At 33.6% G+C, this 27,982-nt stretch overlaps 1 protein-coding gene across 1 annotated transcript in view; it reads right to left on the bottom strand.

The window, feature by feature from the left end:
• Positions 1–27,982, bottom strand: part of LOC110370505 (uncharacterized) — a 131,359-nt gene that overhangs the window by 21,469 nt on the left and 81,908 nt on the right. The window contains exons 3-5 of the mRNA XM_064034184.1: positions 20,475–20,636; positions 18,990–19,106; positions 17,872–18,046 (exon numbers count right to left, since the gene is read on the bottom strand). Of these exons, the coding sequence (XP_063890254.1) occupies positions 17,872–18,046; positions 18,990–19,106; positions 20,475–20,636 (454 nt within the window). The remainder of the gene's footprint in view (positions 1–17,871; positions 18,047–18,989; positions 19,107–20,474; positions 20,637–27,982) is intronic.

The following is a 27,982-nucleotide window of genomic DNA, read 5'->3' as shown; positions in this document are numbered from 1 at the left end:
GTTACGTAACGAACGTGGAGTTCACAAATAAAGCGGGAATTGTAATAACAATCGCATAATTTATCTTCTGTGTAGTTCTGTTTTGTTGTCTTGTGTGTTTGTGTGTCACGAATATATGCCATATTTATGTCTCGTCTCTAGTCATTAGAAATCAAGTCAAACCTAAAAACATTACTTGGGTGTTAGTGTTTAGGCTATATAATTAAAGAATCGCACAATGAGAATTTAATTAACTCTGTTTTTTTTTTCTCAGAATACAAAACTTTATTTTCTTACATCTTATTTTCTAAGCCTCTCTTCATCTTCATCAGACAGGTATAGTTTGGTTATATTTTATTTTGTTTATAATCAAGGAATAAAATGTCGACAAAAACTATCATCTTTTATCGACACATAACATCACTAGCACTAACTAAGCCATAGCTATTCTCCAGACGTCGGTAAGCTACAAACGCTGGGTAACAGCACTATATCCTAGTTTTGTAAACACTTCGCTAGCTTTTACACTAATTTACCTAGTTTATATTTTCCTGGATTTAAAGTGCGCTCTTTTCGAGAAGTCAATTGAGAGACTTAAAAGATATGTTTCGTTTTGTAGTTTATGTTTTATGTCGCTGAGAATATTTCAGTATTCTTCCTTTATGACTGAGTGCACAAAAATGTTTTTATCTATCTATTTATTTTTGGTTAGTGGCAAGTGATTCGTCGATGCCAATGTCAACGATTCTGCCAATGTCAGATGAAATATATTAAAAATTGACAAATGTGTGCCAAATCCTTGACAGTGATAGTCAAAAGGTGAAGTTAAAATTTAGTTATTACGAAAGATAATTGGAATAGTGGCACAACAGAAGACTATAGTTGAAACGTCCGTTAGACTATTTCAATTGGTCTTAGTTTATTTGAATATGAGGTTAAATAACGAATTTACCTCCAAAAATAAATGTACCAAAATTACATTTTCATCTTGAGGAAGCGGACAAAAATACAAAGTTCTATTTTAGAACGTCATTAACTTCGTTGTTACATAATTAACAAGGTTCTTAATCTAATAAAACGTAACATCCTGAAATAGCGTGTTTCTCGGAACGTTTTAATGTCAAAGGCAAAGATAATGTAGGTATGAGGAAAGAGTGACAGATAACTAAAGGTAAGATAACGTTGATTTTGTGGTCTGTACGTATGTGTGGCGGAGTGAGAGAAATTCAAGTAAAAAGTTTTTGATATTTAAATAAGATAAAAATCATGATATTTACAGAAGCGTCGAAGTAGACTATAAAGTTATGTGTTACTTCATGATTTAAGTTATTTATGTATTTGAAAACGAAAAGTAGTAGAAAGTTTGCGTGAAAAGCGAACTCAGTTGTGAATTACAAAGAGGTTGCAAAAAGCTTCATAAAATTATTCAGTTATATTTTTAAATGTACTCTACAGTATTACTTAGCTCGGACTTAATTGAAAAGCTGTTTAAATATTTATCAGTGAACTGTTTATTCGAATACGGTCCACGATTGATCGATTTAATTTTCACGTCTCGAGTCTCTAAGCCAAATAATTTACTCGGGACGCGCGTTCTTTGGCGGATTAAGTAAAAAAAATCGCCATCCATTTGTATCCAATTTAAAATCAAATTAGAAGTAAATACACTTTCTATTTTATCCAATCACGTGCGATCCCGAGCATCGCTTAAGTTTGCGAGGCGCGGTAAAGGAAAATTCCCCATTTCCCCAGCCGGGTGGGAGATTTACCCCAAATCGAATTCCGTTCTCCATCCGGAATGGCCTTAATTTAACGGACGAATTTGTCTAATTCCAATTCTTATGCTGTGACAAATGTAGTGATTTTTATTCAGGCACCGTCTTTTTCCTCCAAGTTTCAAAAAGCGACAAGTTTTTTTTCTGCTTGGGGTTTAAACCTTTAATTCCCGCGGAAGATAAAACGTTCTTCGAAATACACTGAATATAAATTAATTACAGATTATGAAGGTCTAATGCTGTTAAAGTTGAATGAGGTAAAGTTTCGCCTTCGCACTGGCAGCTTACGAAAATTTGTTTTTAATCTTGCTTTAAAAAGGTTATGAAACAAAGATGGCGCCGTAGTTAACTTTGAGCACAATTCATTTGGTGACTAATTTATTAGTAAAGAAATTATATGAGAAATAAGTTATAGAATGATGATTATATAGATAAGAATATATCACCAAAACATTTTATGTATCGTCACTCAAAACTTAACCAAACCATACGTATCGAACTAAACAGTTTATCGGCCACATTTCTACAGTATTGAGACATCAGCGAGCCATACAAATCTGCTCATTACTGGAAACCTTTGACCTCGCACATTTAACCCTGCAATGGTCGGTATATAACGGTCACACGTCGCAATATAACCGCCAAATGTCGCCGCCGTATTATTTAGCTTCTCAAGATAAAATATTATTGGGCTTATATGATAATATTTTCAGGAAAGTATGGCGTAGTCTCAGAATATTACTGTATTAGAAAAATATAGGAGCTTTTGCGTATACATTCGATGAGTCAATCTTCTCTTATTTAGGTTGGCATCGTTTATCTTGGTTTGGATTAATTGGTGGGATGTTGATTCCGGAATAATTTGCTTAGATAAATAACCAGTGAAATCTGGTTTGGCTAGCTGGGACTTATCCTTCTTTTTTTACCGACTTCCCAAAAAGGAGAATGTTCATAATCCTACGGGATCTTTTTTATATATTAACCGATCACTTACAGACGCTTGGACCGATTTGCAATTTTTTAACATCAAAAGATTCCTTAGTATATGTTCAAAAAAATCACAAATGTTTCTATTTGAACTACAATTTTATATGGATGACATAAAGTCTGTCTCTCAGCCTATATTAGCTCAGAACCAGCGTCAGTGGGTGACACGTAACACGGCCTTACGAGCCTATGACTGTCACTTGTCACGCGATAAGATTGCGTGACAAATTGCGACGCCTTGTTGACACTTGCACTTTTATTAGCAAGTTTTGCTATTGCTAGAAAGTTTTTTTTTCATACATATGTGGTATGTTTTGGTGTGGATGATTGTGTTGTTGTGGGTAAAGGGGGTGATTCTGAAGGAATAGGAAGAATAGATTTGAAGCATGGCAAAATTAAAGGTGCCTTTTTCAAAAATTGAACGTAAAACTTCTATTTGTATACACAATTTCTTTGTAAGGACAAAGTTTTTTACATAAGAAATTTTACATAAAAAATCATATTCTAACCAGACAAGAGACCTCTAGACGAAAAAGAGTCTAAATAAAACGTTAAAACGAATATTTTAAAAACACCAGATGCAAAACTCGCTGCTTGAGCCTCATCAAACAATTTACGTTACACGTGCTCCATCGGCTACGAAAAAATAAAATAAAAATTTGCTTTCAATTTTAATGAATTCCTCTCTCATTTTCATCCCTGTATTCATTGTTACAGCCAGATATATTTCCACCCCAACTGATTCAGCAAAAACAAGGATTGCGATTTGACTTACACATAATACAATCCAAAAATGATGAACGGCAAGAATATTATTATTACCATTGTGTGTACCTTACTCAGAAGTGAATTTCAATAAATCTGAGGGATCCGAATTCTTGGAGATCGTCTTCATAACTTCAAAATGAAATTTTTGCTTAGTAGACACAAAAAGACAGAAGTGTTCATTCTGGGATAAACCCATAGCCACTTTGGCCGTTTAATTGTGTTTTCCTAAGAGAATATTTTTAGTACTTTAGAATCTCGAAATTTTCAGACTATTTGGGTTGTCTATTTGCTTGAACTCGCTACAGAAATACTTTAATTTTACATAGCCTAACTCAGGAAAAGCTACTGGCTACTTTTTATCTGGATTCGCGGAGTAGTTTCCACAGGACCCAAGTGACATCGCTTTTGTTTACTTTTTCACTTAATACAAATCCAATATTAAATACTAAATAATCCTTAACATCAACTTCTACAACATAAAAAGCCTTCTCAAAATCTGCATCAAAATCTCAACCACTCTTACCACCAGTGTTGCCAGCTCCAATATCTTGGGGAGGCAGTTGCAATGTCATGCAATTACCTACGTGTTCGTATTATGCCAGTCACTGTGCTTAGTTCCTTTTCAGAACTTGCCTTGAGAAGGTCGTTTGGAGTTTAGGAGTTCAGTTAGTTCTTTTTTGGTTGGATCTTGTGTCTTGTATCTTTGGGATTTGTGGTTGTTGAAACCTGTTGTCGTTCTTGTATTTGGTGTATTTTTTTGAACTGCGTAATTTTTCAGATCGTCTTTAAAGCAAAGTATTGTTTTCATTATTTGATGGTGATTTTTCATAACCATCGATTATTATCTCAACCATTGCAATCTTATTATATAGCTGGATAAAAAATCATTTAAAAATAAATAAAGCGTAGGATAAACAAAATCGCTAAACAAAACAATCACCAAAAATGCTTTCAATAGAAAATATATTCGCAAACTAAACCTTCAGCGCACTGCTATCCAAACCATTATTTCCATTCACTCCCTAAACTATATATTGGAAAACTGAAATGCCATTAAATCTAATTGCCAGTCACATAGCCCCTAGCAATCGGATATCAATCACGCACTTTACATGTAAAAAGTAAATATGCCTGTTTGAATTTTACAACAATGGCCGTGCAATATCCGGCTCGAACTGGTTTTTACCGGCCTATCCTGAAAAAGCTTGTCGATGTACTGAAATTCCCATTTCAACGAACTCTTTGCTTGATTGCTTATCTTTATTGGTAATGATTGGTGCATTTTTTGTTTACGTAGTAAGTAATATTTTATATCATTTTTATACAGACTATTACTGAAAGATGTTTCAATAATTAGCTTTAGTAATAAGTAAAAGAAATATTAATTACTAGTATTCATTATATTCGTGAAAATTATGTGCAACCGGTAGCCGACTAAAAAAATGATTTTTTGCTGTCCATCTTGTAAAATTGACGCACTACATTTAATAGCTCAGAATTCTTATTCAATTTTGACAGCAAAGCTGAGGTTATCTGTACTAACGTAATCTATTTTGACATCATCTTTTTAAAAGCCAAACAAATTCTACTACGTAAAAACAAAAACACACGTGAAAATATGAAATTCCCAAACAAACATTCTGTATCATGTATTAAAACTGCAGTAAGCCTCAATTCGCACTGGTTTTGCGGGCTCGTTCGGCAAATTTGCAGCATGCGCTCATTTCAACGACCGGCATCGGTATATCGATGCAAATGACCCGAACAGCCGGTTCATTATCATCTACATTGGAAATTAATTCTCGACGGGATTTGTCGAATGTTAGTTAAACTGTTTTACATGGAGCGTTTGATTGCGTATGTCATGCTGTCAGTTGTAGTTGGGAACGTTTCCATGGTGAGTTTTTGGTGTTGAATGTATTTTTGGGGTATTTTGAAGTAGTGTTGTTTGATGTTGATGACATTTTAGTGAAATTGTTTTTGAAATTGTTTTGTTCGCAAAGACTTATGGAGTGCCACAAGGTACTATGTTTGGGCCACGCTTATGAACTTCATAATATGTCATGTAATTACCAAATTTTGCTATTACTACTTTTTATTTACAAAAATCATTGGAATACTCATGTTCTTTCGCATTATTTTCCATACATTGTGTAATATAAATTATCCTTAAAAATAATCCACTTATAAAACACCATCTTAAAGCAACAAAATGCATACCTGCCGTTTTACTTCCCTAAATCCCATTAAATTTCAATATAATATTAGTTGAGTTTCAAAGTCAAACACTAGTGGGAATAGTTGGGAATAGTGGGAATTCATCGAGCAATGGGAACGAAACCTGTGAACTGGAATATGGTAATGTAAGAGCTCACATTGCTCTGGAAGCTAGGCTGTTTGTATTTGTAAAAGGTATTGGTATAAGTAAGAGTACCTGCATAGCGCATACTGAGGACTTTTTAGTTGGCCGACAGTTTGAACGACCTCTTGATATGTATTTAAATGACTATACATATTTTTAATTTATTTTCTTTGAAAAAAATAGAACTTCTAGTGTGTAATCTTCATTCAGTTTGAACGAGATAAAAATTTATTTGCATTACAATAATATTTAACTTAACTCATAATATTTTTGGATACATCGTGTAGAGAAAGCAAATCTAATCTAATCTTTATTATAAAATATAGGAATAAAAATAGTTTTGTCTGTTTGCATACAGCGCGCACACATAACAACGATCAGATATTTGGCCGGTATCAGGCAGACTAAAAACTTTGTTTGAATTCACTTTTTTTTTACCTACCATTTGGCCAACTGTTTAGTTTGCAGTGTGCGTCTAAGAATGCCACTTGAAAGGTTGGAAATACTGAAGATATTTCTGTTGATATCATATTTATGTGCTGTTTTCTTGATAGAATTTTGTTTATCGTTATCAGTATGTTTATTTCTAACTTATTTTTTCCAGGAGAAGTGCATACTAAGAAATTATAGAGGTGGTTTTACACTATTTTATTTTATGATTGAAAAACAATCTCTTAATTCATGTAATACTGATTGGATGTAATGATGATAGAATACTGCATTTCGTAACTGATTGTGCTGTTATTCTACATTTGTAGTAGTTTGCAGTATAAGCTGCGGGTACTGTGTAAATTGACTGACCATTTATATTCATAATGACTAATGCAAATGATTAATTAGTGGTCGCAGTTTGGTTCCATGCTATTTGCTTTGATTAGATTAAGCCAAACTATGAAACACAACAACACATTTTCATATAAAAGAAAAGTAAGCTGCGAAAACTAGACGAAATTGAATAAAATCCTGTGACTAATATAAAGACTTTCGTAAAAGAGTTTTGGAAAAAATGGTTCCTTTTTTTGCTTTCAAAATAAACAAGCCTTAATGGAAACAAATGATTTTGAATTTTGAACTTCGAGTAATGTCAAACAAAAGAATTCGATGCTGTTAGAATAAACATACTCTTATTTCACAAATAATCGCATGCGAAATACAAAAAATAAATTCAGAACTCGAAATCGAAAAAGGACAGTTTAAATATATTTTCTTGAAAACAGTTGTGAAGCTACATACTAACGTTTGTAACAATGTCACGCATACACGCATGTGTTTGATGCACTACACTCAAAACTGACAGTACCGAAAGAAGAACATAGAAAGTCGTCGATGCACATGTGTGTGTGAGTGTCATTGTTACGAACGTTAGTAGGTAGCTTCACAACTGTTTAAAACAGAATCTTACTAAACTGTGCCAAAGCGTTCTTTTCTAAAAACACAGAGCCATAGTTCTTTGAATATTTAATAAGCGTTTCATTCAAGCCGACCCATCACAACCTTTGTAAACGAACTTACTAGAGAAATAAAGAAAACAAACTGCCAGCTCCGGTACAAAAGTTACGAAGCCGCCTTAGTGCTGCTGAAATATGCAAAATGGTTCTTATAGTCATTATCTTTGGATCTATTATGGAGTGTAACCCTCTCAGGGGCTGTAAATAAAAGTAATGCACGTTTTATTAATTATTCAAAGTGCATCAAGCAAGCACTTCGCAAGCGGTTTGAAAAAGTTAATTTTCATGTCTTTACTCTGCTTGTGTGGATTTTGTTGTTTTTTGTTTATAGAGTGTTTTAAATTAAGTCTCTTGAGATAAATATTTAAGAGAAGGAACGTAATATTTGTTATCTGTCTATCTGTTGCATGTGATTTTAAAAGTATGGTTTTAAAGGGCTTCGTCTGTATAGAAAATAAAGGATTTGCTACGCAGGTGAATTATGCCTTCTTGAGTTGGAAATACGGTTCATTATATTACACCCAAGTCTTGAGGGAGCTATATCAGCAGGTGGATGAAAACAGCATTATGTTTCTATGATTTTTTTATAATAGGCTGAAGTGTTACCGATATGTTTCGTGAAAATCCGTGCAGTTGGTACTGTTAGTGAAAGAGTAACAAACACATACATATGTATACTCCTAAAATCCTAATTAACTTTCTTATTTTTAACATACAATTCAGAAGATCAGCAGTCAGTAGAAATAAGTTTGTGAGGCCTGGACGAGGTATTTTTTACATAAAAGTCTATTAGAGAATGCCAACGTAATCTAGGTATAAAGTGATGAATATAAAAATCTGAAATGGAAATATTTTCTTTGAGTTGATATTTTATTTTCTTTGAAAAGGAGAACTTCAAGTGTGTAATCCTCTTACAGTTTGAATGATATGCAAACTAATTTACATTTTAATAATTAAACTTCATTTTCTTTTATACATCATGTAGTGGAAGCAACTAAAGAAGATATAATTTAATCCAAACTATGTATCCCTACTAATATTATAAATGTGAAAGTAACTCTTTCTGTCTTTCTGTCTGTCTGTCTGTTAGCTTTCACGTCTAAACCATTGAACTGATTTTAATAAAATTTGGTACAGAGATAGAGTTGAACTTGAGAAAGAACATAGGATAGTTTTTATCCCGGACTTTTGAAGAATCCTCTTGGAAACCCGATATAACCGAACTATAGGCGGGCAAAGCCGCGGGCGGAAGCTAGTAATATTATAAAGAAAGAAAGAAGGAAAATTATTTCAAGTAGTTTGTAACCGAAAGGCTCCAAAAATACTATACTGTTTTGAAAAATTCATTCACCGTTGCGAAGCTACACTATCGCCAGGTGGTATTTTATCCGGGTACTAGAAAAAGTTCCACCAAGACACGGGTGAAACCACGACAGAAAGCATAGCAAAAATATACAAATACAAGAAAGATATTGCCTCTATAAAGTTATTTTTTCGATTTAGTAAGCTAGATAGTATTTACTGATAAAAGTACACATAAAAAAGCTAAATAAATTCGATAATTATGCGATACAGACTAATGTTTACTCAGATTGTTTAAATATGATTGAGATGCAGGCTACTATCTACAAAGCTAATATTATATTTGACTAAACTGTTTAGTCATGAAAGTATACTTATCGATAAAGAAACCTGACTAATTCAAAATAAAAAGCTTTATTTAAATCAAACAAATATTTTTTTTGAAATCTAACACAAGTAAAAAAATATATGTAAGCTTAGTTAATGCAAGGAGTATCAATACGATTTTCTAAGAAAATAAAAAAAGTTTACTTTGTTCGAAATTCAAAACCAATGCCGGTCAAGTGCGACCTCTATTCTAAGGTCACGGGTGTTTTTATCATAAAGCCTTACATCAAAGAGGTCTGTAATAATAAAAGTCTATATATATATATATCTTTCAATACGATTTCTAATGCATTTTATATTAAAGAATATAAAATGCATTAGAAATCGTATTGAAATCATATCAAACAAATATGTTTGTGTACTTAGCTTTAAGTGAGGTCATAGCTGACTTTTAAAGTATAATAATAGATTTAAAGTGCTTTGGATTTTTTGGATATTCAATAAATCTCAGCTTAGTTGGTTATTGTTAAAGTTTATTTTATTAATAAGTATTATTTTACTAAAATAAATACATGCGATAACGTCATTAAGCATTTAATAATATTAACAAATATTGCATTATGAACTAGTACATTTTGTGGTAGGTTACATTATAATACCTCTAGGTAATCTGCCTTTATCTAGATATCATATGAGTGGAAAACAAATGTTTCAATATAAATAATAAATAGAATATTAATTTTACATTGTGGAATATTCATTCACACATATGTTAACAGCCTAAGCTGTGTTTTTAATCCATACCTATATATTCATGTGCCCATCAAAAAATAACAATACAAAAAATGCCATTCAACCACTTTACAACTCGTTTTCACGGCCCTAAACAATAAAACCTCTTATTTAACAGCGCAGCTTGACAATCAACATGTCAGATGAAGTGTGAAAAATTAAATTATAAATTTAAAAAAACCCCCGACCCAAAAAAAGTACGCAATAATTATGATAAAAGGTTAAAAACGCTAAACCCTATAAAAAGCAAAAAATAACTTTTAACACTACGTAAACTAAATTTTGTCGTGTCGGGGGACCGCTCTAATTCATTACTTTAGATACGCGGTTTTTTTTTAGACGAATGTTGTAATTAGGTTAGTATTATTTGATTTATGTAAGTATTTATGAAGGTAAAAAGCGGTCCCCCGACACGTCAAAATTTAGTTTACGTAGTGTTAAAAGTTATTTTTTGCTTTTTATAGGGTTTAGCGTTTTTAACCTTTTATCATAATTATTGCGTACTTTTTTTGGGTCGGGGGTTTTTTTAAATTTATAATTTAATTTTATTTCATGCTTTTTAAAGGAGCTCCTTAATTTTTCCTTCTTTCATTTAATTTATTTTATCTTAAGATGGTTCTCTATATGCGATCTCGGCCAAAGGAAGCTGTTTAATAATCCTCATGACAAACTAGCTCTGGGAGAATTGCACAGATTGAGAAACAATAAAGACCTTTGGACATTCTAGATTTTCAGCAAAAATATAAATCGGTTTATCCTTTTCATTCCGGTATTCCAGGGTTTCATCCACCACATCCCATTTCCAGCATCAGGTTCTCGTCAATCAGAAACATGAAGAGAACTCATCAAGACAAATTCAACGAGCCCAAACTCGATGGGTTTACTAAAAGGCAGTTCAGGGTTACGTCTCCTACCTTCGTGCCCTAACAGCAGACCAGCTCAGTGGTTCCAAAAGACATTAGTGTTTCAAATTTCAGATCCCACATATACTTGCAAGGAAACTGAGCATGTAACATTCCTATCACATCTAGCAAACGAGCTGATGACCTTGAAGACCTGAACCGATTTCCACCAAACATAGCTAAGAACACTCCCGACTGGCATACCTTTTAAACAAAAAAAACCGCATTACAATCGGATCATCCGTTTGGGAGCTACGATGCCACATACACACACACACACACACACACACACACACACACACACACATACACAGACACGTCAAACTTATAACACCCCGTCGTTTTTGCGTCGGGGGTTAAAAAAAAATGTATCCAAAAATTGAATAATTTTTATATCTCGCTATGCAAACACTGGCATTATTGCCGTTTTATATGAATAAAATGGCGTAAACGTCCGGGCCGTTAGGTTATTGCTTCCGTTTAAGCGCGTCGGTGCTGGTAGAACAAAAACGTATAAAAATGTCTGCGTGTATTGTTAATATGGCTCATATATTTCTTGTAACTATTGTCTGGGTTATATATGAGCGGTGCGAGGCAATTGTTTTTTTTTTAATTTTTCGGAGGAGCGCATTCGCGGGTTACAAAGCCACAACTACTTTTTTTCGGCCATGACTTTTGTTTGAATTTGGAATTGTTCAATTTAGAAATGAGTTTGTGTTGAATTATGACTGGCTTTTAATTGGTTTTTATTGCTGGAGGCTTTTCGGTTACGTAGTTAATCTTTTTTGGAATTTGGAATTGGTTTCGTGGTTATACGATATTACGTTTTGTGAATGAGTGATGGAAGTCGCGCATGACAAAGTTGATCTACAGCAGGAATCAATATTTTGTAAAGTGACTTTAAATATTCTGTAAAAATATTTTAGTCATACAAAACAAATTTTAATTAGGTAGTATGATCAAAAGATTTGAATTTTTTCAATCACCATTGATCTTAAAGCAGTATAAAAGTCAAAGTCGGAGCCCCCAAAAGTGGGCGATGGCGCTTAAAAGAAATATCTCTATTAAAAAAGCTTTGTTTTGTAATTAGGGGGGCGTCCTGCTCCGGCGAATCATTAGCGTAATAGCGTTAATGGGGAGCCTGGACTAGAGGTGGGACGTGTCGATAAAATATGTATCGATATTTTTTTTCTAATAATCTCTTACCGATTTTATTACCATAAAATTAAATATATCTTAATTTGTTATATAAATTTTTGAAACTAAATTGAAAATTTTGATATAAATAGCCAGAATACAATTGAATTTTGATAAAAATAGAAAGAGTAAAAAATATAGAGTAGAGGTAAAGAGAGACACTTTAACTACGTTATTTAACATATTTAACATTGCACCATTAGAAGATCAATATTCTTCTTTCATAATTTGTCTTTAGAGATAAGTATATACAACTTTTTTTGTAAAACTTATCGATATCGATAAAAAAATATCTAAGCACGATAATCCAGCATAGGTATCTCACTCAACAAAAAAGTGCCAAGGCTTTTCGTGAATTTTTCGTGGAAAAGAAAGAAAACGCGATAATTCCACGTAATGAATATTTAATTATTGTTTTCGTTATTTTTTAACGTTTTATCGTAAATTAAAGTTAATTATTTCATTGCTTTACACGTTTTTCTACTTCGTCCAAGATTAGCTTGCTATGTTAATGTTTTTGTCTTAAACAGGGGATTTAGTGTTTTCTGAAATACAGACTTCCAAATTATTTCTTAGGATAATGGTTTCTTTTTGTTAAAGGAAAAATATGAATATCTTAAAGTTTAATGATGGTAAGTAAGTACCAACAAAAGGCCTCTAGGATATAGAAATGCATGTCTTTGTTTTCTATTGGAATGAAACATTTTACAATATGTTACGTGTATTCACGCAATTCAACGCATTCTTTCTAAGTGTAAAAGTGGCCAACTAACATTATGCAAAAAAAAGCGAGGTACTTTACAGATCCTCGAAAACTTGTTTTTACCACCAAACAGAACAATCAAGTAATAAAATCTTCAACTTTCAAACAAAAAGAACAACACTAAATATAAAACCTTATTATCTCGAAAGGGAACCAATAACTCGACCGATGCAGAAATGCACCGATTACTGTCTTCTACTAAACTGCATAGTTTCGATAATGACAAAACGACTGGCTTAATGTATTCCGTCTAGACAGAAACTGGCATCTATGGAAGTGGGATAAGAGGGGTTTCAAACTAGCAATAGTGGATCATCTGCGCGTTTGTCATGCGTTTACGAGCGACACCCACGCATCGATTTGACAAAGACTAATTAAACAATTGACAACTGTTGTTCGGTTCGAACGATGATGAATCTTACCAAGGGGTACTGGGTTCCCGAGTAACTGGGTTGAGGAGGTCAGATAGACAGTTCTTTGTAAAACACCAGTACTTAGCTGCATCTGGTGAGACTGAAAGCCGACCCGAACGTAGATAGGAAAATGGCTCGGGAGATGATGATGGTTCGAACGATGCCGCCTAAATACAAGGGTGCGTAGTAACAGATTTTTATGACACGCCAAGGTCAACCACTAACAAGATAGTCAGTCGCATTGGCCATATGCCGCTTCTAAACTGTCCTTTCCTCCTAAAATAATGATTATGCCGATATACCTAATTAATAATAGGTAATATACCTAAGTTAAAACGAGCGTATATTCACGCACGGCAAAATCGATGGTGTGAAAGCGTTCTAAGTTCCATTCGATACACAAATACGTAGTTCCGATGTTCGTTTGTTTGTGTTTTCACAATGACGTCTAGACGTGTTATGGCTAGATTTCTCGTTCATTCGATATGCAAATTCTATCTGGATTTACAGAAATACCTACTAGCTATGGGGTTGTAAAATTTAATAGTAGGAACTTATTATTTCTTACCTAGGTACTTACTATTTATTACCTCTTCATGCTTTTTCAAATCTTTGTGACAGAAAAAGTCACTGGAATTATACTAACGAGCATTTTTTGCGTTTTTTCTTGTACTTACGTAGTTTTGAACATTGTTAAAATGTGTAATATGTTAGCAAGTTTGTTCTTCAAACAATGCAAACTACAAAACTGGTGTAAACAAATGAGTATCCTCGAATTGTTCTTGAAAAGGCATTCTAAAACAAATGACGATCACATGCGAACCAGATTTCGAATTTTTCGAATTTCGATTTCGAATCCTAACACCATATTTATAAAGTTCATTTTTCCCCAAACAAAACCAATTACCTTTTAAATTGTTAATGAAACCGTGTTATAACGAAGTTTGTAGTTTGTAAACTATTGTGAATAGCGTTACAATTGAATTAGATGGCGTTGCCGCGAGTTGTCAATACAGCGACCGTAACTGCTGTTCACTTTGAATTAACTCTGTAGTGGGGATTAGAAATAAACATATGATTTATTATGTTTATTTTATCAAAAGGAAAGTTATGAGTATCAATTTGGCTGATATATGGTCACGAATAGCTTTTCCCCGGGGTTTCACCAAAGTCCTGAGAAATTACTTCCCGCTCTCTGATGACCTTTCTCGATCCCAGATTATTTTATTTTAATCTGTTTAGTAGTTTTTTGTTGTTTGAAAAAGCAGATAGAAAAAGCTACTTTTAAATAATTAATATTGTAATAAAAAAAGGATTAATTTCATGATAGAATCTAAAAATACTTTAATTATTGTTCAGCAGCCTATTTTGGGCTATAACTAATATGGATGAGACTCAACAAATCTGTTCATTTTAAGATTGAAGTAATCTATGCTCTGTACATTTTTCTCTATCAAATGTATGAAATTGGAATACAAAATTATGATTAGATATATACTATCCTATTTACTTTGGAAGAAAAACTAAAAAAATAAACGAAATTGTATTACCTATGTTGTAAGAACCGAGAACAAAGTCGCAAAAGTCAAAAGCTATTTTCTTCCACAAACAGTTATTTAGCATACCTATTTTTACTTTTCTCATAACCTTCGACATTGACATTTGTACAAAGTAATTTACCAATGTCAGATATCACATTTTGACAAGTCTACTGATATTAGAAGCACGTTTCAATACAATGAGACGATAGTAATAACATGGATGAGACGTCTTAGGTATTCAGATTAACTGGGATTTTAGGTATATTAGTACTGTCTATATTATCTTGTTTTGTGTACCTTGTTGAATTGATAGTAGTGATTAATTGTAGTTGCTCGCTTTTTGGTGATGTCGAAAACAATATCGGAATGTATATTCATTTCTCATGGTTGTATTGTCATTTGGTTGATTGTATAAAAGCAGTATAGCAGCAAAAATGAAACATACATATTTGTAACTGTGTTACATAATAAAATGACATAGGTAGATGAGGGGGCCTTTTATTTAAACTTGAAGAACAGTGGTACAGATTTCTATAACCCAGAAATATTCGAACGTGGATGACGTAACTGTGTAAGTACTTATGACGTAGTTAGAGTTCACATAGGAGAAACCTCAACCATCATCGGTTTTCTTTGTTTATTTTAGCTTCCAAGTACCAGTAGCCCACTTATTAAACTATCGACCAACTATCACCCGACAGCTTAGTACGAGCTATAGATACTTACCTAATCGTGAACGACATGCATTTTGTTTAGCTGGTCTATACCTGATCGCTGTTATGTTTGTGTGAGTTTCTATCTCTATGCTAGTATAAGATAGTATAAGAAGTTTCGGATCGTATTGATGGGGCTGCGTATGTGTTTGTCGTCCTGTTCATAGACTTTCATTTGTTTTCATACGAGTACAATATGCGTGAAGCGGACGCAGGACGATAAACGCACCGTTGCCATACCGTATTTGAAAGTGCCCTAACTGCACGATGAAACTATAAGCTGATTAAATTTTGCAGTCTGTAGGGGTCTAAGAGAAACTAGAGCCTAGATCCAGTGTATTCAGAGCATCACAAATAGTCGGAAATATCTGCCAAGCGCTAGGATTTCATTGAAACAACGGCATAAAGCCTATGTAGTTTAGAATTTCGTGTATCGAGGAGGAACGAACCGTATACAATATACCTTAGAGCTATCGGTTGCTCTAGAATGCACGGTGTAGGCTGCAGTAAGAGGTAATTTGATTCGGTAGATAATATAATATATGTACATGGGTTAGGTATGCAGGTGCACTTGATACGAAAAACGAGATTATATAAGCTGATGATAATAAGGCTCTGAAGAACAAACAACATCTAAGAGTTGGTTTATGAAAAAAGGGTAAATAAAAAATGTTAAAGTCAAAGATGTACCATCCATATTTTTATGGCACCCTATACCTAATACTGTCTTGATCTAACATGTGTGCTTATGTAACATTATTTTAAAACCAATTTATGTACGAGTGTGTCAAATGCGTAAGTAACATTATTTTAACAAAGCAAACACACAATGATACAAACGCGAATAAATATTCACCTATCAATACAGCCCTAAAATCTAACAAAGCAGATAGTCAATTGTCTGACCTTCCAGCCTGCCTTCCACACTGATAATCCACACGAACCGTTACGCACACATGCAAAGCGCGATAATCCGGGGGTGACGTTACACCAAACTATTTGCTCGCACACAAACACGTGACTACAACACTAAACATTACCTTTGCTTAGTGGACCGGAACGCTCAGTCGACAAACAGCCTCACTAGAAGCCAGTACTAGCAAATATTTGAGTGATTGCCTACATATAGAAGGATTTGCCGATTCACCGTTCCGTGAACGGTTAATACTCAGTATTGACGAACACCAATATCCATGTTTTGAGTGAATACGCGTTCTCGTACCACTTTAGTTGATATTTTGTGGAACTATGGATGTTATGATATTCTTTTATAACTGTTATTTATGCGGAATTTGTTAATGGTTTCTATAGAAGATGGGATTTCAATATGCGTGATTGGCGTATCCTATACCATAGTTTTGTTAGCTATGTTTATCCTGATGTTCTTCTTGTTCAATAAGTCAATAATAGAAGATGTGTGATAATCTACGGTTATTTGTTCAGAAACCACATTGTTTCCGATATAAGTTGGTAAACTATTCTATTAGAATAAAGCGATGTTATCAACAATTTGAAGCGCTTTCAAATAAGTGCACACACGATGTGGATCGGCCATCTTTGCCACAACAACTCGCATATCTAGTAAGAATAGTTTCTATCAGCAAAATAATTATGTTTACTATGTATTTTTTGCATTTTTCATATATTTGCCAAGATGCAGCGTGCTGGAAAACTTCTCGTGGCAAATTGCAGTGCAAGTCGGCTGCTGCAAATATTTGAATTGTAGAGTGGGATTGGTTTGCCTTCTACGTATTCAAACGTTGTGTTTACACCGAGAAATAAAAATTCTTAGCAATTCGCTACTCGGCCGAGATCTCTAGTCTAAATCTCAAAGAGCATTCCTCATGAAAAATATTGGTTCGGTTTGTTCGTGTTGAATGAGGGCAATTTTCTAGTATATTTCCAGTAGCGGTTCAGGTACTGCATAATGTTGTTTATTGAACCGTGATGAACCGTGAAAGCTTTCGATCCGTTCGTGATTAATGTCGAAAAACGTTTTAAATGCTCCGATAAAAGCGATGATTTATACGAATCCGAGTGTTTTTCGCGTACAGTAATAATAGTATTTATCGCACTTATTTCCCGTTTATTTGCTTTACTGTTATTGAGTTATGAATGAAGTTTTAAAGGGCACTTGCAATTGTAATGTTTGGAGCACTTCTTTCATTATGAAATGACGAAAATGTATGTTACCTCAATCATTTATTTCATTCATATTGTGGTATAATAATTGAAAACGTTTAAACTTGTTGTTCGTACAATGAAAATACGCATGGATTTTAACATGCCGCATATTATTGGCAACATTATTTACAAACAAATGAATGCTAACAGAATATAAGCCCCAAGTAGGTAGGTACCTAAATCTAGCTTTTTAATGTCACCAAGCAGAAAGAACCACTTGCGTTTATTTAGCTTATTTGAATGGGTTAAAAACACAACAAAATGAGAGTCACCGCTGGATTTAATTTTTGACAGGAGGTCACCTGTCAAAAATAAAATAAAAACATCCAATGCAGTTCATCCGTTTAAGACCTGCGATGCCAAACACCAACACAAATACTCCTCTTCTTGCACCTTGGGTTAAAAACTCAAGACTTACCAGCCGCGTCCCTAGTCCCAAGGACGGAGGCGATCTGAGGCCGCTCCTCATTGATGACCAGCTCCGCTTGTTCACTGTACACTGAGTGTACCGTGGAGATGCACGTCAGTCGCAGCTGGCCGCGCTCGAAGCTGTCTGGTCTCACCATGAACGATAGTTGGCTTATTGATGCTACCTAGGGACAAAAATGGTACGAGTCAAAATTTTGAGAAAAAAACAATATAAGTTTCACTTAAAGTTTGATATGAAGAGAGGAGAATCCAGTGAGCCAACTCCGCATCTCCTTTCATGTTAGCCTTCTCGGTGTGATCTGATGGTAATAATAAGCATTTGGCTAACTAAATGAATATTTTTTCAAATTAAATTCTATGATGTGTGACCCTCAACACGCCTACATTTCGATATTTCTTAGTTTTATGGCTCGTAAGAAGATATGCTGAAACTTTTCAGAAATACAGCTGTTTATATGATTGATAATAATATGTAATAACTTAACTAACATTCGGTACAATAGTACCTGCTGAAAACTTACGGGTCGATGTATTTAGTAACTTAAAACCTTAATAAAACCAATAATTTAAAACTAAGTCTGGTTCATTCGAAAACATTTTTAATTTTTTTTCGTTATTATATATCCTACGATTATTATAATTATCCTAATTTGAAATAATTAAACATAAAATATGCACAATAATTCTCTGAACTACATTGGAGATAAATTCTAAATTCAAATTCACTAAGCCATCATAATATAATCATAATTAATTATACATTTATTAGTTCACTCTAAACTAAAATATATTTTTGGATATCTAATTTATTACTAATTTAGTAGTATATTTTATGAAAATTTGAATGGAATTACGTGATTTGTATTTACTAACTAATTTTGTAAGGCCATTTTGTAGTGTTACAAGTAATAAAACCTTCAGGTTATCAATAACGTTCGAGTTTTTCTTTCTGGCTAGCTTCTGTAAAATATTTAATAATATGTATAACCAAACATATCGAGCTTTTCAACATTCATAAATAAAAAAAAACTCGATGGACTTATTTGCACATGACAAACGCACATTTTAAATAAAATGTATAGTACTTAATAGCAAGGTTTTCCTTACTTTATTTGAAGTTTCTGGTGTAGGCATCGGGTCCGTGGCGTCTTCATCCATCGAACTGTCGTGATGACGAGGTGATGGTAACACCACGGTGTCTTGACTGGGGAGGAGCTCACCTTCCTGGAATCATAAAGCCCTTTAAGTTATAGAGAAAAGTATTTGAGTGTCTTGAAAATTACCAGTTTTATATAGATCTTATACTATTTACTCTAATATTATGATGCTAAAAAGTTTTCCTTGATTGCTTGACCGCTATAATATAAGTGTTGGACAGCCAAATTAGCGAAGGAGACAAAGAATATATTTATTAATTAAAAAATGATAAAGGTGCTTTAAAACAGACCATAAATGAAAACTTACCTACAAAAAAGGAAATTAAATTGCTAAGATTTTTGAAGAGCGCAAAACTTACTGTAAAATAATTTCTGTTTACCCCAGATTCGTTTGGCAAAATACTACAATTTCACGATCCATAATGAATATGTTCACGGCAGCGAGACGATTGGGGGCAAACAGGCTGCCTCAGCATTCTATCATTAATCAACGTCAAAAACCAATTAGACAGCAATATTTGTTCTGAGACTGTTTTCTATTGAAAATATCGAAATTTTGTAACCTAAGCCTGCTGGGAGCTCAGTTGTTTTAACATGAATTTCTGATGAGATTATGATAGTTTGTTATGAAGATTAGCTCTCTGCATATTTTAGAGAAGGTGACCGATATGACCTATGTTAGCTTTGAGCTGTAAGTTTTTACATAAAAAATACTGCCATATTAAATTAAATGATAAAAAATTAATAACAATTTTCAAAGCGACTTGGGTACGTTTTAAGATACCTATACAAAAAAGCAAAAATATAACTTATTTTTATTTTCCTAGCACGTAAGCTCATTATTATTTGATGTTATTCCAAGCATTTCATAATGAGTTCTCTCTGATAAAACATTTTCTTGCATTAGTACACAAATTCATTATGAAAATTCCTATGATTATTCTTTGAAATTGGTACGTAATTCATGTTTTATAAATTACTAAACTAAACGATAAGACTGTTAAAAGCGTCCAAATATGAAGATTATTGAACATCTTATGTTGTTCATATTGAACTCATCGGTTCTTTTTGTATCAAACATTGTTGCGTAATTAATTTAATATCAAAGTAAATGTTCATTTTTAATTTAGCTTAAATTATGAATTATTTACATCAACTTTATTATATTAAAATTCCATTTTGTAAAAAAATATTTAAATCCTAAAATTGTGCTGTAACACAAACCCACATAAATAGATTCAAAGGTCACCCAGAGTTAGTTTTTATTTACATACCCCGCCACAGTAACAGGTGTCAAAAATATTTTATTAAAAAAAATACAAAAAACGCAAACCACATTTTTCACTTTAAATTTTATTTTTGAACTCAAAAGTGAATTTTGGTGAGCATATTTTACACAATTTTTTCAATAGGTATTTTTTAAAATATTTTTTACCTGTATGGTGTCGACAAAAGGCCCAAAAGCCTTCCATGGGCTGAATATGATGTTGTTGTGTTCATCTATAGGAGTTGGAGTACTTCTGAAAGTATGGGGAGCATCTATTGATACCACGGGACTTGGTAAAATCCTCTGCTGGATAATCGGCTTGCCTTGGATCTGTGGAGAAAAAAAAACGATTTTAAAATCTGAATATTATTTTAATGGTTCTTTATGCATTTTTTTAAATCCGTTTTTATACTGTTCTACGTTCTGTTGTCTGTTCTGTTCGACTTTATCATTTGGGAAAGTACAAACCATTTTTTGAGTATTTTCTTGTGTATAGAAATATAGATTTAAACATTGTTTGTTCTCGAAGTTTACTTAGACTTCCCTTTCCCCTAAAAGACTTTGAACTAATTTTATACTTCAAATGTTAAAAAAAAGAAGCGATCAGATAAAACTGTCAACCACACAACTCAGCAAAATTACAAAACCCTCATTTTAAGAAAAAAAACATTTAATTAGTTGGATATTTCGAGTCCCTACTCCAAGAGTGCAAACTATGGAATATTTTAAGCAGCAACTAAGTTTACCACTGTAACAAAAAATATATTAAAAAGGGAACTTTCCCAGTTTTAATTAACTATCAAGTTGTCGTAACGGCCGAACACACTTCGCTGGCGTCCTTTGCGTAGTTTTAAATTAAAAGTTTCTTCAATAAGTAGTTATGGAAGAATTAATTGGTTCAAACTTGTCATAATACACAGAATCGTCAGTCGGCGTCACTAATGGTCTAGTTTTAATTATGGTTACGAAGTTCAACCCTTTGTGAAGTCAGGTAGAGGGCGCTTTAACTCAAATATTATTATTATGTAGGTGTCATTATAAAGATGTCTGAATCTCCTTTTGTTGAACCTGTTTTAATAATGCTTAGTCACAGTCGTCGTTCTTAAATTAACTTTGTGAGGTCACTCATTTTATTGTAAATGCATGTTTGATGAAGTTTATTAGTTTTCTAATAGCAATTTGAAATTTTGAAATAATTTAGCTGGAGTCTCTCGGGAGCTTTATAGAAGTTTTTCGTCCTAGATTATTCGAAAAAATATTTTGGTGACAGACGCTTATTATAATAATCTTAATTATATCTATAAGCCTTTACTATCTAGGACATTTTTTTATGCTACTGGGCCAAATCACAAGATGATCACCAAACACATGGACACTCGCAATAAAAGAAAAGATGCATGAAAGCAGTAGAAAATGACCCATGTGGCCACTTGAAATTATGGCATACAGAATCTGTAGAATCAACGGCATCGTACACTTTCGGCATCACTTTTCAATGTTCAATATAAAGGTTCTCTCAAAACCTCCCAAAAATAATACCCCATTTCCAAACAACTATTTCCTATCTACGTATAAACAGAAAAAAAAACCCTTTATAACTCATAGTAGACGGTGATCAGTCAACGTTATAGAGTCCACGCGACTCGAGATACCCACGATAGAGATGTGCCGATGATTGAGTGTTACATCGCTCATTGCGGACAGAATCCTCTAGCAATAGAGGTGGGATACCTTTGTCGATAAATTTTGAGAAAATCATTTTGTGTTTGTGAAATGTAAGATGGTTTATAGGCAATTTTTGATGTAATGTGATTTTTATTCAGTGTGAGATTGAGTTTGTAATTTCAATTGTTAGATGTGATCACGTTTTTATTTGCCTCTCAAAAATACTTAAAAAAACAAACGATTTTTAACTATTTCATTAATATTTAAAAAAAAAATATTTATGAAATAGTTATCGTAGTAAGTCTGACACCAGTCTAACCAAGGGGTATCGGGTTGCCCGGGTAACTGGGTTGAGGAGGTCAGATAGGCAGTCGCTTCTTGTAAAGCACTGGTACTCAGCTGAATCCGGTTAGACTGGAAGCCGACCCCAACATGATTGGGAAAAGGCTCGGAGGAACAGTTATCATAGTGAAGAAACTGAATATAACCTATAAACTAAAACACTTGCTACAATTTACTATTCATAAATAAATAACAAACCCAAGTACCATAAAACATCAAAATAAATACCCCAATAACGACAACCATCGACAAAACTATTACCGCCCATAATTTATTTATCGACAATTATTATCGATAACTAGTAAATCCATCTCTAGTTATCAAGCGAGCAATGTTGGGGTTTATTATGAACGGAACTGTCATCGGATGCCTATTACGTCCAATTGCCTCATAAATTTCAGCTTCAGGAGCCTACTGTTCTGTGAAACATTGGTTTGTCAAATTCTGTTTTGCTATGATAGTATTTTATTTATTTAGTTAAGTGTTTGGCGTAATAAAATGATCACTAAACATTTAGTAACAGTTCCGTTCATGTTCTTTCTGTGGTAAACGTAACCTTGTGTTGTTTTGATTTTTAACCGACTTCCCAAAAAGGAGGAGGTTCTTATCAAAGGATGAAGAGAAGGCATAAAAGCTCTTAATTTTCAAAACCAAAGGTGAATTGCTTGTACATACATGTTTTAACTTTACAATCAGTTAGGACAGGTTAGATATCCAACGATGAAAGAATCTTTCAAATCGCTTAATATTATGTAGTTTCAGAGTGTTTTCAATGAAAACCAAAGACCAAATAATCAAATCTATCCTCCTTTAAAACTTTGAAAATAAAGCAAGTCTTTTCAATCTAAATTAATTAAACAGTTTAACAAAAACAATTTATTCTCAAATACTCCCCAATACCTACTAATCAAAATAAAAAAACAAACTCGTAAAATACGTTTTTCTATCAGAACAACCTAAAAACAACGGTACCCTTCAGTTAGAATAAAAGTAAGGACTGAAACACATCTCTATTATCGATAAGCCATTCCAGCTTGTCCAATTTATTTCGGATTAACGACGTTGTTAAGTATATTTGGAAATGGGTATACCTAATTGGAAAAATACTGGTTAGAGCTTAATATCTAGAAGTTGTGATACTGGTCTGCCCTTTTCAAAATGGATTTTCCCATCCCAATTTCGCAGGTACCCTAATCTATCACGTTTCAAAGGGTGAAATTTAAAAAAATATGTACTTGTACATGTTTAGTGTTAGATTGGTTCCAGAAATTATTTTACTAGTTGAAAGCTTTATTATTCTTACAGGTGTATGCTGAGTTTAATGCACATTTTGTATGATGATGAACAGATGATGGCTAGGAACAGGGTAGATTAACGGTAGGTTCCACAATACGTAATAAATCTTGAAGTTTGAGAGAAAGAAAGCCTGTGAAGATCTGAGAGCAAATAAAGGAACACGAACAAACTGTAAAGAGACTTTCCGCTTCCCTTACAGAGAGAACGGGTCCTTTTTTGACTAACAACCAACAATTAAACAGGCTATACCTAATCATTACAATGGAAAATTGAAATGGAATATTTCAGTAACTAAAAGCCACAATAACAATATTTCCAAACAAAAATATTACTTAAAACCACAAACAATGCCAAAACAACAAAAAAATAACCCAAACCGCGTTTTAACAATTTCTCCACGTCGCGACCGCAACTAAAGGTTTGTTCCACTGTGCACCACTTAATTCGACGCGTGTGATGTACCAGAAATATTCTTCTAGAGTGCCCACTGCAATTTTTAGTCGGCCGATAGTTTGTTTGGGCTCATCAGTCAGTATGAAGATGGATGGTAGTATGCACGTAACAAAGATCGGGTATTTAGCCGGTATCAGAGCGACTGAAAACTTTGATTGATATTATGATTTTGTTTAAAAAAAAATCGTCATCAACTGTTGGCCGACTGTTTAGTCTGTAGTGTGCAGGTACACTTAATTCGCGTGTGATATACCAGAAATATTCTTTTAACGTAAACTGTCGGAGACATGTTGTCACGGGTAGAATGCGATGACAATCCGGCTGTAGCCGGTTTCCGCAAGATTGATCAGGTTTCTCAACGGCAAATCTCTTTTAGCTGTTTTGATTTGGTGACCAAGTCTTAATAAAAAAATACGGAAACCGAGAACTTGATATAATATTCTCAGCATAATATTCAAGTTAATAAAATATTGAAATAGACAGCTTCTTTTGAAATCTTTTTCCTGAATGTGATGGATTCTTGTTTATTAAAAAATATTTGCAATTCAAACGATATTCAATTTCGATTTGCCAGTTCGCTTTCGCGTCGGAAGCGACCTATATAATTCTCCATTTTAAATATTTTTTTAAAGTTTAAAATTCTTGATATTAACTAAAACAAACAAAAAATCGGACGTAAAATTTAAAATGTCTGCCACGTCGCGGTCGCGGACGCTACAATAGATATGTTCCGCCGTGCGCCGTTTAATTCGGCGCGAGTGACGTGCATGAAGAATATATTTTTTTCTTTTATAGTAAACTGTCCTGACATGGTGTCACGCGTGAGTCGTGACGCGGTCAGCGTGACACTCGCACGCGTATTAGATGGGGAACGTTATTGAATTTGTGGGTGAAATGGATTTTCTAGGGTTTTGTGTTTGTTTTGAATGTAAATATTGATTATTTTAAAAGTCATTGTATAATTCAGCATTACTGACTGAAATAGTACTGGTTGGTAGGTACTGGCATTTTATTAGCAATCGTTTAGTAAATATCTATTTGTAATAATGTTTATAATTATGCTTATTGCATTATCATAATAAGAATGGATTGCAAATATTTCATGCTCTAACACAGTAAATTAAGCACATACACGTTTAGAAGCTTTGCAGCATAAACACTCATCATATCAATATTTTTTTCTCTTAAAACCAATATATTTGTTCAAACTTAGAAACAAAATTGAGAAAATATGACCGACGCCCGCTTTGTCCATCGCACATCGCACGATACAATAAATAAACACGCTGTCGATAAATATAAGAAAAGAAAAATCCTCACTTTTTGTGCGCCTCGCAAAGTATCGGACAGCTGAGGAAAGTGTTCGGATATTATTTTGTTTGAAAATATAATGTTTATTTACTGTAATGTTAGGGGACGCGATATTTTATCGACGTTACCAAAAGTTTGACTTGCGAAAAAATAAGTCGATTGTAAAAGTTTTGTTGTTTGGGTTCTAAGATGAATAAACCTATACAATTTTAAATGGATCAAACGCAGCAGATTTTTTTTTGAAGAAATGAAAAGTTATATACATATACGAGCTTTCAGTAAGATCATGTTGAATATTATAACGACATGCCCCCGGGGTAAATGACACCAGAATAGAAAAGAATAAAATGGAATTAGCAACACAAAGAGCTACGGGGACGAGACCTGAATAAATTTCTCATACATGACTTTTGTACCTTTGCCACAGAGAAATTAGTAGGAGCGGACCGTGGAGAACAAAATGACCAGCGGAGGAGCCATAACGGAAAATCGCCTAAGAAGGTAGCATGCCAAAATGCGGGTGTGCGGGGGACGAGGAACGTTTTGCCCATACACGCTTTCTTTGGACCCATTTTTTGTAATACCATGAATTGAAGACAGATGTCTCAAATAATCTAAAGGCCTCGTTAGTTCACTAGTAAATTGATCATATTGGTCTGCCTACCGGCTACCGGCTGTCATTGAACATCCTTGACAGTCTTTACGGGTAGTCAGAAGCCAGTAAGTCTGACACCAGTCCAACCAAGGGGTATTGTGTTGCCCGGGTAACTGGGTTGAGGTGATCAGATAGGGCAGTCGCTCCTTGTAAAGCACTGGTACTCAGCTACATTCGGTTAGACTGAAAGCCAATCCCAACATAGTTGGGTGAAAGGCTCGGAGGATGATGCCTGACCTACCTGCATTATGGCATCTCCGATCATCTTTTCTTTCTCCGTGGAGCGGACCAACACTGTTGTAAAAATAGGAGGTGTTGGACCAAGCGCTAGCAACAATTGTATACCCGGATATGTAATGGAATTATCATGCTATATTATCCGGGTGTTGCGTTGTCTTTCGGTTTGAACGGGACACTACATTTTGTTTTCTATGACGCTTTGTTGCAATATATATGAGGATGATAATTGCATACAATGTCTTGGTTTTTTTTTTGTTAAATTGCCACAAAGCCTTTTCTACTTGAATTTTTCTTTGGTTTAATATATTTGTAGCCTTCCTAACTATTGTAGGTGTATCAGTGTTAGTTTGGAACGTTTTGTATCATTATACTGAAAATGGTATCGACATAAATTGTCCTCAAGTCAGGCAAGAACTATGATTTATACTTTTCCGCCTCGCGTGCAAAGCCGTTGTCTCACTCGTAACTTTATTCTATACTAGCTTCAGTCCGTGGTTTCACCCGCGTCTCGAGGCCAGTACTTTCCACACATAGATTAAAAGTAGCCTTTAAATGATAAATACGCTATATTCATGTTAAGTGTCATATAAATCTATCTTGTAGCTTGTAGTTCTAGCATGAAAGAAGAGTACCTAATATTAGCTATAATAAACCTTAAAAATATTCATACAAAAAACTTTCCCATTTTTAATACAACTAGGTTTAAATCCGCCTAACTTAAACTCGTATACATTTAGAATTTATTCCGCTAACCCTAGATAAGTCTAAAAAATGTGACACAAGTTTTATGAATACATTTTAATGAAGCTGCGTTGTAAAATGAAAGAAAAATACTAGTTTGGTTTCTTTAGTACGACAGGTTTGTAAGCCGGGGGCTCGATGTTATTTTGTTTTCAAAGGTTTTTGTAAAAGTGGGTTAAAAGAATTATGAAGTATTTTTTCTTTGTTTGAAAAGTGATGTTTGATCGTTAAAAAAGGGTTGGTTGAAGTATCGATATTTATGATTAGGTATTATGGTTTCCATGGCAACAAAGGATAGGTATGTTGATTTGCACTTTGTTGCTTGTATTAAAAACCAGTTATTTCTGTCTATTGTTTTTTTTTATGTTTATAAATCAAAACGATGATAAAATGATTTTTCGACAAACTGTAACATTCAATAAAAATACTCAGCTTTTATTTAATAACAGAATAATAACAACAAGAACAATTCATTTCCAACACTCGGTTTGAAAATGAGAGTTTCCAAGAAATTTTATTTGTAATTTCCACTTACAAATTCCTGGAACAATGATTAAATTATATTATTTTATAAAAATAATATTTCTTGAATATGAAATACCAAAACAATTATAATTAAGTATCTCAGCCTAAGATTTGAGGCGAAATTCATTTGTTTTGTTTTATTTTCCTATTTTATTTTGTTGTTGTGTTCACAGACCTATGTTTTTGACAAAATACAGATTTGTACTATACCTAACTACATTATTAACCTTTTTCGTAAGTGACTTCAATTAATTTACAATTTATAAGAAAATCGGCCTTTAACTTCATTATTTAAATTAAACTACAGTACACACCAATTTATTTTGTATTTCTAGGGGTAGCCATTTTAGTCCTTTCCCTATCTAAAGACAGCTTCTATTGATTTCACAGTAGTCAAAAAATGATTTCCAAATTACTCCTGCACATACGTGGGGCATTCAATGGCTTA

This window comes from Helicoverpa armigera, chromosome 4 (assembly GCF_030705265.1).
Source record: "Helicoverpa armigera isolate CAAS_96S chromosome 4, ASM3070526v1, whole genome shotgun sequence".
Lineage (NCBI taxonomy): Eukaryota > Metazoa > Arthropoda > Insecta > Lepidoptera > Noctuidae > Helicoverpa > Helicoverpa armigera.
Note: the sequence above shows the minus strand (reverse complement) of the source record. Positions and strands in the feature narration are given on the sequence as shown.